Source organism: Anguilla rostrata, chromosome 11, assembly GCF_018555375.3.
Source record: "Anguilla rostrata isolate EN2019 chromosome 11, ASM1855537v3, whole genome shotgun sequence".
Taxonomy (NCBI): Eukaryota; Metazoa; Chordata; class Actinopteri; order Anguilliformes; family Anguillidae; genus Anguilla; species Anguilla rostrata.
Genome location: NC_057943.1, coordinates 37,178,346 through 37,191,195, shown reverse-complemented (window position 1 = coordinate 37,191,195; position 12,850 = coordinate 37,178,346). Strand labels below are relative to the sequence as shown.

The 12,850-nt window shown below is 51.0% G+C and overlaps 1 protein-coding gene across 6 annotated transcripts in view; it reads right to left on the bottom strand.

Moving 5' to 3' along the window:
* Positions 1–897: 897 nt before the first annotated feature.
* Positions 898–12,850, bottom strand: part of cacna1fb (calcium channel, voltage-dependent, L type, alpha 1F subunit) — a 48,689-nt gene continuing 36,736 nt past the window's right edge. For 3 of the 6 annotated variants that reach the window (XM_064299812.1, XM_064299816.1, XM_064299814.1), the window contains 11 exons: positions 11,444–11,546; positions 10,746–10,847; positions 9,984–10,111; positions 9,324–9,452; positions 8,957–9,234; positions 7,721–7,750; positions 7,387–7,503; positions 6,689–6,849; positions 5,273–5,385; positions 4,236–4,556; positions 898–3,015 (listed from right to left, as the gene is read on the bottom strand). In XM_064299812.1, the coding sequence (XP_064155882.1) occupies positions 2,746–3,015; positions 4,236–4,556; positions 5,273–5,385; positions 6,689–6,849; positions 7,387–7,503; positions 7,721–7,750; positions 8,957–9,234; positions 9,324–9,452; positions 9,984–10,111; positions 10,746–10,847; positions 11,444–11,546 (1,752 nt within the window). In that variant the 3' untranslated portion in view covers positions 898–2,745. The remainder of the gene's footprint in view (positions 3,016–4,235; positions 4,557–5,272; positions 5,386–6,688; positions 6,850–7,386; positions 7,504–7,720; positions 7,751–8,956; positions 9,235–9,323; positions 9,453–9,983; positions 10,112–10,745; positions 10,848–11,443; positions 11,547–12,850) is intronic. The other 3 variants (XR_010324223.1, XM_064299815.1, XM_064299813.1) reach the window with 3 other exon arrangements.

Below are 12,850 nucleotides of genomic sequence, written 5' to 3'. Positions count from 1 at the left end.
GAAATCATGAGGAGCAGCTTGGCTCTGATAGCCATGAGCAAAGCGACGCGTTAAAGCTCCGTGGCTAGAAGCCAAACAAAACACTGTGATCTCAAATCAGCTTCATATTACTGGCATTTAGCAGACGCCCTCATCCAGAGCGACTTACACAAATTTCTTTAAAGAAATTTTTCACATTGCATCCATTTGTACACCTGGATAACGTACATACAGAAGCAATGCAGGTTGAGTTCCTTGCTCAAAGGTTACAGGGCCAGTTTCCTACCCATTAAACATTGCTTTCCTAGTGCTCCATATTATGTTCTTTTCGTTCGTACTGTAGTCCTCTGTAGGAGCTGAAGTACGTACCATATGGCTGCAGGTTCATATTGAATGTTTCAGATGGTGCCAGAATTTTGTGAGCTGGCTTATCAGATCTGCTCCTAACGCACACATGCACTCACACAGTCTGGCTGTCACTGCTCCCATCCCTAACCCTACCGCACACACAGTCTGGCTGTCACTGCTCCCAACCCTAACCCTACCGCACACACAGTCTGGCTGTCACTGCTCCCAACCCTAACCCTACCGCACACACAGTCTGGCTGTCACTGCTCCCAACCCTAACCCTACCGCACACACAGTCTGGCTGTCACTGCTCCCAACCCTAACCCTACCGCACACACAGTCTGGCTGTCACTGCTCCCATCCCTAACCCTACCGCACACACAGTCTGGCTGTCACTGCTCCCATCCCTAACCCTACCGCACACACAGTCTGGCTGTCACTGCTCCCATCCCTAACCCTACCGCACACACAGTCTGGCTGTCACTGCTGCCAAAGTCATGCTACAAAATACCTTTTTGTTAGTTTTAGCTTAAGTATTTCTTATATTTAAAAAATACATAAACCCCTTCATTTGTACTTCCATGAGGATAAAGGACAACAAAATTAAAAACTTTAATATTGGAAAAAACATTTCTTGATTCAGCCTGTAAATAAAAACATAAATAAAACAGACACCTTGTTCAATGGTAATACACAATCCTTTGTTTTCTTTTCACATTTCATTCATTAACAAAACAGAATCCTTTATGCCATTTACACAGTTACAACCGGATTTAAATCTCAGCTTGAACTATGGTCCAACAATCATAGCAAAGTATCTGAATAAAACAAAATAATGACAATTAGGAAAATAATAAATAAAAATGTGATGCAAATGTATGTGTGTGTTAGACACAACAAACACAATTTAGGATTCATATGTGGGGCACTGTTGAGTCCATGTCAGTCTGGAGGTCATAGAGACTCCAGTGAGCCCAGCCTTGGAGGCTATAGAGGCTCTTTCCTATATAGGTACAACTGTAGGGCCTAATTCCCAGCAGCTGCAGAGGCTAGAACATCAAAGAGCAGAGCTATAGAGGCTGTAGAGGTCATATCCTTAGTGACTGTAAAGGTCATATCCTTAGTAACTGTAGAGGCTGTAGAGATTGCATTTTCAATAACTGTACAGGCTGTAGAGGTTGTAACCTTAGTGACTGTAAATGTTGCATCCTTAGTGACTGTAAAGGTCATATCCTTAGTAACTGTAGAGGCTGTAGAGATTGCATTCTCAATAACTGTAGAGGCTGTAGAGGTTGTAACCTCAGTTACTCTAAAGGGCGTATCCTTAGTAACTGTAGAGGCTGTAGAGGTCGTAGCCTTAGTTACTCTAGGGCGTATCCTTAGTAACTGTAGAGGCTGTAGAGGTCGTGTCCTTAGTTACTCTAGGGGTCGTATCCTAAGTAACTGTGATGATAGTAGAGGCTGTAGCTGTTGCTGTTGAGGCCTACATTGACAGTACTGCTCATATGGGTTGCTCTAAACAGACAAGCCTTTCCAGAAGTACGCGCAGCAAAACATCTGAGCTCTTTAATATTAATGTCTGCATGCACAGCACAAAATCCTTTATTTATTCACATCCCGTTATGACCTTATTTACTGTATTTTTATTGAGGGAAAGAATATTTGAGAACTGAAATGATGGAATTCTATGACTCAACTATATCCTGTTGGCCAGGGGGGCGACAGGGGGGTTGGGGTGGTGTCAGGGACTATTTAAAAATCCTTTTGGCTAAAGAGTTATTTATTTTTTTTTAAACCTGTAGCACTGATAAGAATGTTGAAGTTTAAAAAATGCAGTGTAATGCCACGTTACGCGATGGTATGCTGTTAAAATGGTAGAAGACACCACAGAACGCTGAGTAACGTACAGTAATACAGAGCTGAGTGGGGGTTGAACCATCACTTTCCACTAAAAAAATAATTTCTTTTAAGTTTTATTATTACGCATTTCCCCTCTTGTACAGAATCCGGTCAGCAAGTTGATTTAATCGAGGCGAGCACCGCCCACATTTTTAACGCACTGTACCAGTAACCGATAAAACCTACTGTGGCTGACTCCAGTAAAATGCAGAATTTCCACACGCAGAGAAAGAGCATCTGTGCCACCTGTACCCCGCTGACCTTTGACCTCACGCTCACAGTGACTCTCTTACAGAGGTGGGTCACTTCCTCTGTGGTGCTCACAGCTGTCTCCCCCCTTCTGTCATCCTGAGTCTGGTGCATCACGATACTGCTTCCCCTAGATATCCGTCTCTATCTCAATACCCTGTATTTAAACATGTTAGTTTGGCCCTTCATCCTCCTCTTCCTCAGCCCTGGTATCGCAGCGCAGCGCTGCAGGAGCGTGTCGGGGGTCCTCTGCTGCCCCCCGGTGGCCTCTCAGAAGGAGGTGACGCAGGTCATCTCGTCCGCCAGCTCGTCCTCGTCCCGCCCCCTGATTGGCTCCTCGTCGCTGTACAGGGGCCCCATGTCCGGGTGGTTGAGGAAGCCCCCGCTGCCCCCGCCTCCGCCCCCCCGGCTCAGCAGGTCGCTGGCCGCGCTCTCCATCTCGTCGACGGTCATGTGACAGGCGTCGGCGATCTCCCGCTTGGCGAAGGCCACGAATTTGGGATCCTTCGCGTACAGCCCCAGGCCTTCTGATATGAGGACCTGCGGGGGGGGGACAGAGGAACACTGAGGCTCATAGCAAGGCCAGGGACTGCCCCTCCAAACCTAGCCGCCCCGCTAACGTTTCCATTGAAATGCGCTACGGTGCTCAAGCTGCCGTGGCCATTGTTACAGTGCTAATGTTCCCATGGCGACTGTTCAGTCATGAACACATGCACGCCGTGTGCCACCATGCTAATGTTTCCATAGCAAATGTTACAATACAAATATTTCCATGGCGTATATCATGTCGTAAACATGGCGAATGGCATGATACTGATGTTTCCATGGCGAGAGTTACATCGGGAACATCACCAGTCTGTGCAGGACATCACCGAGGGCTTCGCAAGGGGAACTTGCATCTATGAGATTTTTGTAAATGGTGAACGGACTGCATTTATTTAGCACTTTTTCCAGCAACTACAGCTACACAAAGCGCTTCACCATTAACGTGTCTCATTCACCCGTTCACACACAGACACGCCCACACACCAGTTGGCGGGGAGCGATTCGGGGGGAGGTGTCTTTCTGTGCAGAGGGCCCAGGATCAGAGCCACAGTAGTTAGCCGCTGAAGGGCCCTGAGCCACAGTCGCTGTGCGGTTAGCCGCTGAAGGGCTCTGAGCCACGGTCGCTGCGCGGTTAGCCGCTGAAGGGCTCTGAGCCACGGTCGCTACGCGGTTAGCTGCTGAAGGGCCCTGAGCCACGGTCGCTACGCGGTTAGCCATGGTTAGCCGCTGAAGGGCCCTGAGCCACGGTCACTACGCGGTTAGCCGCTGAAGGGCTCTGAGCCACAGTCACAGCGCGGTTAGCCGCTGAAGGGCCCTGAGCCACAGTCACAGCGCGGTTAGCCGCTGAAGGGCCCTGAGCCACAGTCACAGCGCGGTTAGCCGCAGAAGGGCCCTGAGCCACAGTCACAGCCGTACGCTGAAGGCCTGAGCCACAGTCCAGCCGGTTAGCCGCGAAGGGCCCTGAGCCACAGTCACAGCTCGGTTAGCCGCTGAAGGGCCCTGAGCCACAGTCACAGCTCGGTTAGCCGCTGAAGGGCCCTGAGCCACAGTCACAGCTCGGTTAGCCGCTGAAGGGCCCTGAGCCACAGTCACAGCTCGGTTAGCCGCTGAAGGGCCCTGAGCCACAGTAGCTGTGCGGTTAGCCGCTGAAGGGCTCTGAGCCACGGTCGCTACGCGGTTAGCCGCGGTTAGCCGCTAAAAGCAGAGGGCCTCACCGCTTCCACCAGGCTGTCAGCGCTGCCCCTCTTGTCGCTGTAGTGGGGGCGGAGCTGGGTGGGCACCCTCAGGGTGGTGTACGCCCGGCAGGGGTGGGGGCCAGGGTCCGCCGAGGCCCCCCCGTACCAGCCCGGCCGGCCGCCGCCCGCCTTCGTGTCCCCCCAGGCGCCCGCGGCCCCGCCCCCCGCCCCGCCACCCAGCCCGTCCTCCTCCACCAGGATGAGGGGGGCGTAGAGCAGGCGGCCGCGGCGAGGGTTAGGGTTGGCCCACGATGCGCAGGAGCTGCTGCTGCTGCGCCGAGAATCATAACTGCCATACGTCTGAGAGAGAGAGAGGGAGAGAGAGAGCAGAGAGAGAGAGAAAGAGGGAGAGAAGAGAGAGAGGAGGGGGGAGAGAGAAGACAGAGAGGGGGAGAGAGAAAGAGAGGGAAAGAGAGGGACAGAGAGAGAGCAACAATTTGTATAAAATGTAAATGTAAATAACAACAACAACTACGTAATGCATAATTTTTTAACAACCTTCAACAAGCTTAAAGTAATTGCTGATGATGAAAGATGATGATGAAGATGATAATTAATATTAACAAAAAATAACCATTTTAATCTTTGAGTTCAATTTACTTACAGCCCTGGTCCCCAGGGTAAAGCATTCAATCACATTCTGGGCAGAAAGAGTAGCTGCGTTTCTCTAACATTATTCCCAGTGCTGAAAAACAGCTCACGCTTCGAGTGGAGGGGAGGCGGCAAACTACGCTGTCCGTCAAACCCTGAGGGACAGCGGCCCCTAAAGCACCTTCCAAAAATATCCCGATAAAGATATGAATGGAATGACACATTTTTACATTTCCACGTAAAAAAACATTTGAAGCTTTTCGTTGTGAGATCAGGTACAACCCTAAATGTAAATTCTATTAGCATTTCATGCTGCACTGCGCACGTCTAATCTGATCTGTTCTGTGTTTCGGACCGGTACAACGTCCGAATTGAGCGACATGATGGCGAAATGTCGGCGGGTTTTCGGGTGCGCGGGGCGCTACCTGTGTGCGCGCGCGGCAGGGGGGGGAGTTCTGATGGTACGTCCCGGGAATGGGGAGGTCATCGCTGCTGCCCTGGCGCCGCAAACACTGGATATTAAAGGCAGGCTTACGCCCTGTATGTGTGAGACATAGAGAGACACACATGAGACCGATCACAGACACTGTGCTTACGCCCTGTGTGTGTGAGACACAGAGAGACACACATGAGACCGATCACAGACACAGACTGGATGCCCTGTATGTGTGAGACACAGAGAGACACACATGAGACCGATCAGAAGCACTGTGTTACGACCCCTGTGTGTGTGGAGACACAGGAGACACACATGAGACCGATCACAGACACTGTGCTTACGCCCTGTGTGTGTGAGACACAGAGAGACACACATGAGACGACACAGAACCGATCCAGACTGCTTACGCCCTGTGTGTGTGAGACACAGAGAGACACACATGAGACCGATCACAGACACAGACTGGATGCCCTGTATGTGTGAGACATAGAGAGACACACATGAGACCGATCACAGAACTGTAGCCTGTGTTGAGACAGGAATCCAATTACGTTGTCAACCCTACGTGTGTGTGTGAGACAAGAGAGACACACATGAGACCGATCACAGAAACTGTGCTTACGCCCTGTATGTGTGAGACATAGAGAGACACACATGAGACCGATCACAGACACTGTGCTTACGCCCTGTGTGTGTGAGACACAGAGAGTCACACATGAGACCGATCACAGACACTGTGCTTACGCCCTGTGTGTGTGAGACACAGAGAGACACACATGAGACCGATCACAGACACTGTGCTTACGCCCTGTGTGTGTGAGACATAGAGAGACACACATGAGACCAATCACAGACACTGTGCTTATGCCCTGTGTGTGTGAGACATAGAGAGACACACATGAGACCGATCTCAGACACTGTGCTTACGCCTGATATCGAAGGCGAGCTCGCATATATAATAGTTTCTATAATACTATAGAGGGTACAACAGAAATACTATTTTTATAGTACTACAATCAGAGCATCCTTACAAATTCATATTGCCCATCTTTAGGTGACAATTGCATTGTTGTTAAACATTGTTTTGAAAACATTTCAAATTGTGAAAAATGCATAAATGTACATTTTAAAAAAGTTTTGAATGTTCAGTTTACAAATTGCATTGAATGAAAATCAATGTTTGCCGTACGTACAATAGTGTGTATTTAAAACAAACACTCATATATTAAAAAAACCGAGCACTCAAACTCAATCCCGGAGGATGCTTGCGTATGTAGTTTTTTACTGAAATTAATGGTATGCATAAAACCCAGCCAAACCCGACCGAACATCCTGGATTCAGCCGCACACACTCCCACACACAACGCGCCCGGCGCCGGAGGCTCATATCCGCGCGTTTTACCGGTGGGCGTAGCGGGAAGGAGGCGTCGGCGAGCCGTCCGTCGGCCTTCGCCGTAGCCGTTGCCATAGTGAGCACCGTAGAGCGTGTGGCCGGGGGCGAGTGAGTCATACAGGCTCTCGCGTCTCCCAGGGTACACTGGGGGACTGTCTGCGCCGAAGTGCCTGAGACAAAAAAAGAGGACGAGCAGTGAGAGAGAGAGGGAGAGAAAGAGAGAGAGACAGAAAGGGAGAGAGAGAGAGTGAGAGAGAGAGAGAGGGAGAGGGAGAGAAAGAGAGAGAGACAGAGAGGGAGAGAAAGAGAGAGAGAGAGAGAGAGAGAGAGGGAGAGGGAGGGAAAGAGAGAAAGAGAGAGAGATAGAAAGGAGAGAGAGAGGAGAGGGAGAGGAGAGGGGAGAGGGGAGAAAGAGAGAAAGAGAGAGAGGGAGAGAGAGGCACAGACAGAGACACTGATTTCTGATGCTTTGGCAATATTTGCATATGTATTTCCTACCGATAAAGCAACTTGAATTCGAAAATTTGAGAGAGTGAGAGACCGACAGAGAGAGCCCGAGAGAGACAGAGAGAGAAAGATGTGTCACACACAGTGATGCCACAAACTCATCGATTCACGCTCAGAGCGAGATCATCGCAGGAAGTGATGCCATTAATATAAACAAGCGAAGGGAGAAGCGGTCGTCTGCAGCTCTCTAACAAACGTACCTGTCTCTGAGGCCCGAGCTCTCCGTCTCCCCATCCCTGTGATACCTCTCCTCTCCTTCGTCCGTCACGCCATCCTGTCGGGGAGTCGAGCGGGGATATCCCTCACCGGAGTCCCTCCTGGAAGAAGGGATGAGACGGGGGGAGAACAAAAAAAGGGGGACAAATCTGTTTCAAAAGGCCTCGAGAAACGCAGAAGGTTCCGGCATCACTGCTGTGGACTACGTTAAAGATCCACACAGAGCCTGAACACAGAGAAAGAGAGAGAGAGAGAAAGAGGAGGGGGGAGAGAGACAGAGAGGGGAAAAGAGAGGGAGAGAGAAGGTAAAGATCTTACCTGAGGTCCTTATCATAGTAGCGAATTCTGCTGGAACACAGAAAAGAGATCGTTCACAGCTGTGTTCCGTATTGCACACAATACATATTCATAATTACAATTATTCAGATGATGAGTTCTGGATGAGTTTATAACCCTAATCATTAACTTATCAGTGGGACACTGCAGTGCTACAGTAACATGACAGAAATTACACAGTAATAACACACCCCCAGAACAACTCTCCCTAGTGCGTTATACCTAAAATAGGTCTAATTGCACAGTGTGTCATATGTATGAAATCCTACTAATTACTGTTTGAAGAGCATCAAAAAAAGACGACCCAGTTGAACACAGGTGGTTCTGGTTTCTATGGTGATATTATGTATAATAATAATAATTTTGAGATGCAGTGATGAAAAGATCAGTAGAATTATAAGCGTGTGCAGCACCTATGTTTGACCAGGGTCTTCTGGAAACTTTTAAATTCCCCAGTCTTCTTAGCTCCGGTGCTGATGTCTGTCGCTGCGCAGGCCTCCGTCCACTAGGGGGAGCGCGACTCAGAACGCGCCGATGTAAACGCGCGCGGCCAGCTGGTGCTTTTTTACACCGCGCATTACGTAAGTGGGACTGCGCTGTCCCTGCAGCGGTAAAAGACCGCGTAACCAGCGCGCTGGTGCGGGCAGACCTCTGCCGCTCGATCCGCCACAGGGGGGCGCTACCGAGCGACGAGGCGGGGACTGCTGCTGCCACGTCGGGCCGCTCCCCTCAAAACCCACATGTGAGCGCCCAACATATGAGGAGTGCGTGGAACTGTAAAAATAATCCCACTAAACAAGACGAGAGCAGGAAAACGGAACCTGCGCTATTTCAAGTCACACGTTTCGTTTTTACACGCGAAAATGTGGAATTTCACATCACGTGACTTTATGTCACGTTTTGTTGTCGCACGTGGAAATTTTCATTCACGTGTGAAAAAAGCCAATCACGTGTGAAAATGTCCAGTTCACACGTGATATTCTCTTTCAGATTTTAATTGACAGGTGAAAATGATAAATCCATGCGTGTTTTTTTGCGTGAGGGCTAGACAGGATTGGCAGCGCTGTCGCTCTTCCGTACTGACCAATTGGAGACAGGTCGTGGGCGGGGCTTGGGGATGATTGGCAGTGCCAACGCCCTGCTGTACTGACCTGTTGGGGATGGGCAGTGGGCGGGGCTTGGGGATGATTGGCGGTGCCGTCACTCTGCTGTACTGACCTGTTGGAGGCGGGCCTGGGGAGGTGCATGCTGGGACGGTGAGGAGGGTGACGGACAGCACCAGGCCGGTCGAGGTCCGCCCCTCCCAGGCTCTCGCTGTCCTTCACTCCGCCGCCGTTAGCCGCTTTGCTCAGGCCGGAGAGAGACCTGTGAGACAGGCCCCCATTGGACAGGCCCTCCCCTGGCCCCGCCCCCGGGGTACTGGGAGAGGACAGGGCTGTAGAGCCACGCCTGTCTTTAGGGGCGGGGTCAGTGTGACCTGCAAACACTCCGTCCTTCTGTCAGGAGAAAGAATGACAGAGAGAAAGCTAATCAGCAAGGAGAGCTGGGCGGTGCAGAGAACGGGGAAGGGTCAGAGGTCACAGACCTCGTATTGATCTGCGTGCTCCTCTGGCTCTTCCTCCAAAGCCTCCTCTTCCTCTTCTTCCTCCTCCATGTCGCAGGACATAGCCAGTCTCATTTCTGGCCCCAGATCCTGCAGAGTACGCAGCCCCGCCTGACACAGATACACACGGAGAGAGAGAGAGAGACACAGTATATATGCTGTACTATAAACACACACACACACACACACACACACACACACACACACACATATTCACGCACGCACATGCACATGCACACGCACATACACAGAGAGAGAGAGGCACAGTATATATGCTGTACTATATACACACACACACACACACACACACAGAGAGAGAGAGAGAGAGGCACAGTATATATGCTGAACTATACACACACACAAAGTTACACACGGAGAGAGTGAGACACAGTATATATGCTGTGCGTATGCATTTGGGGGAATCTTTGACCATTTCTCCATACAGAATCTTTCAATATCCATCAGATACTTCAGCCCATGCATGTGGACCGCCTTTTTTAATTCAAATCACACATTCGTTTTTTGCTGAAGTTCACATCCGGAGACCGAGACAGCGATGGCAAAACAGCACTTTCGCGGCTCGTCAGCCATTTTGCGAGTGGCGTCCCGATAGCCAACCCGAAGCACAGGAAGTCCTTCTACCTGCAGAGCGGAGGAGTTGTTGACGTCGGGCTCTCCCAGAGCGCATTTCTCCTTCCTCTTACGGAACTTCCTGAAGTAGTCCTGGATCAGGAAGGTGGCGTAGAATTTGCCCACGGTCACTTCCTCCTCTGCGTGAGAAACGGCACGTTAACGCCAGAGAGAGAAACGGTCAACTTTAGACCAGAGATTTATTATCATTGCTAATTCGGGCATGATTTACTCGACTGTAGTTTGCGATAATAAACAAATGTGAGTATCTGGGTAGCGAGCGTGTGTGCAGGGATGCCCGATGGCATCTGGGTGAAAGCGGTACTGGCTGATGGGGCTTGTTGGCATCGGCCTGATGCCCAGATTACGCCCGTTATGATGCCACAGCAGGCATGCGGCAGAGCGCTGAGGCTCTCAATGGGCTGCTGATGCAGTACAGTAAGCCCATGTGAGTGTGTGTGTGAGTGAGTGAGTGTGTCTGTGTGTGTGTGTGTGTGTGTGTGTATGTGTGTGAGAGAGAGGGAGTGTGCGTGTGTGTGTGTGAGGAAGTGTGTATGTGTGTGTGAGAGTGTGTGAGTGTGTGTGTGTCTGTGTGTGTGAGAGAGAGAGAGTGTGTGTGTGTATGAGTGTGTGTGTGTGTGTGTGTGTGTGAGAGAGAGAGTGTGTGTATACTGAGTACGTGTGTGTGTGTGTGTGTGTGTGTGTGTGTATGAGTGTGTGTGAGTGGGAGCAATAGTGAGTGTGTGTACTGAGTGTGTAAGTCAGGTGCTCTACCCTTGAGGGGGGGGATAACTTCATCCAGGATTTTGGGTTTCATCCGTTTCCAGATTTTTTTGATGATGACGCGGAGCTCCTCGTTCTCCTGATCAGTGTTTCCTGTGGAGGGATTATATCCAGGGCTCGGCGTTAACCTTCTGGCTCACCGGACACTGCGGCCAGCGGCTTTCCAAAGTCATTAAACACTCTGCATTTTCACCAGCCAAAATCCCCTCCCCCGACAGATAAATAAACCAACAGATGAATAACAAGTTAAGTAAATATAGGTAATTGTAGAATGTAACTGCAGGGTTTTTCCTGCATTGAAATGTCTTAGGTGGGCCACCTAAGTGTGAGACCAGAACGTTACATTCTAAATAGTAGCTAAATATAGGAAGACGACACGTTAAGTTGATGGAGTCACATTCTTAAATGTCGCTAAATATAAGGAAATGACACATCATCTCGATGAAGTCACATTCTTAAATGTCGCTAAATACAGGGAGATGACGTCGACGGCGGCAGTAAAGCCATTCAGACAGATGAAACTGCAAGCTAATTTATCGCTGCTAACCTAGCAGCCCTTTGGACACAAGCGAACATCAAGCGCCGTCCTAACATTTCTTCGCACCTGAAGAGCGCCTGACCAGCGTACAGATGTTCTACCGCGTACCACCTGTTGCATGCAGGGATTCTCCGGACCGAGTTAGCCTCACCTTCAGTTTTGATTTTCAGGGCGGTCCTGACCAGCGCAAACAGCGTGGCGTTGAAGGTCACCGTGCCGTCCGCGTTCAGGGGCATGTTCATGGCCACGAGCCGCTGGCGGGGGGGGGGGAGAGGGCACAAGCGCTCAGCACGCCCGCCACGCAGCAGGTGAAGCGCAAACGCCTCACACTGGCAGCGGGACCACACACCTCACCTTTCACATCTACTGCAGGGGAACGGGCCGGAGGAGCAGTCACACGCGCACGCGTCTGCCTGATTCATCTTCCTGCCGTCCCGACCGACGTACGCACAGACGCACAGGCGAGCACGTACACGTGCACACGCACACACACACACGCACACACAGACACACGGGCGAGCACGTACACGGGCACACACATGCACACACACGCACAGACACATGGTCCAGTGTGTACACAGGCACACACACACACACACACACGCACAGACACACGATCGAGCACGTACGTGGGCACACACACACGAGCACAGACACACGGTCCAGCGTGTACACGGGCACACACACGCACACACAGACACACGGTCGAGCATGTATGCGGGCACACACACGCGCACAGACACACGGTCCAGTGTGTACACGGGCACACACACACGCACAGACACACGGTCCAGCGTGTACACGGGCACACACGCGCGCACAGACACACGATCGAGCATGTACATGGGTACACACACACACACGCACAGACACACGTTCCAGCATGTACACAGGCACACACGTGCACAGACACAGGGTCCAGCGTGTACACTGGCACACACACGCGCACAGACACACAGTCGAGCATGTACATGGGTACACACACACACGCGCACTGACACACCATCGAGCATGTACATGGGTACACACACACACACGCACTGACACACGGTCGAGCATGTACGCGGGCACACACACGCACACACAGACACACGGTCGAGCATGTACGCGGGCACACACACGCATGCAGACAAACGCCCACACACATGGACGCACACACACGTGAGTCACCAAACTGGCCGGGAAGCGATGCCAGATGGTGTTTATTGTGAGCTCCCTCCTTTGGATTATCACAGCCCGTTTGATCTCAGTAATTATGCAAAGTCGTGTTTCTGATTCCGATTGTACATGTGCTGTAGTAGTCAGTGAATACTGACGTCACAGAGAGTACCCACAATTCCGTGGTGGGAGCCTCGTGTTTGGTTAAAGTAGCGGTCAGTCACACAGAGTAGCGGTCAGTCACACTGAGAGTAGCGGTCAGTCACACTGAGAGTAGCGGTCAGTCACACTGAGAGCAGCGGTCAGTCACACTGAGAGTAGCGGTCAGTCACACTGAGAGTAGCGCTCTGGTGCGGTCAGTCACACTGAGAGTAGCGCTCTGGTGCGGTCAGTCACACTG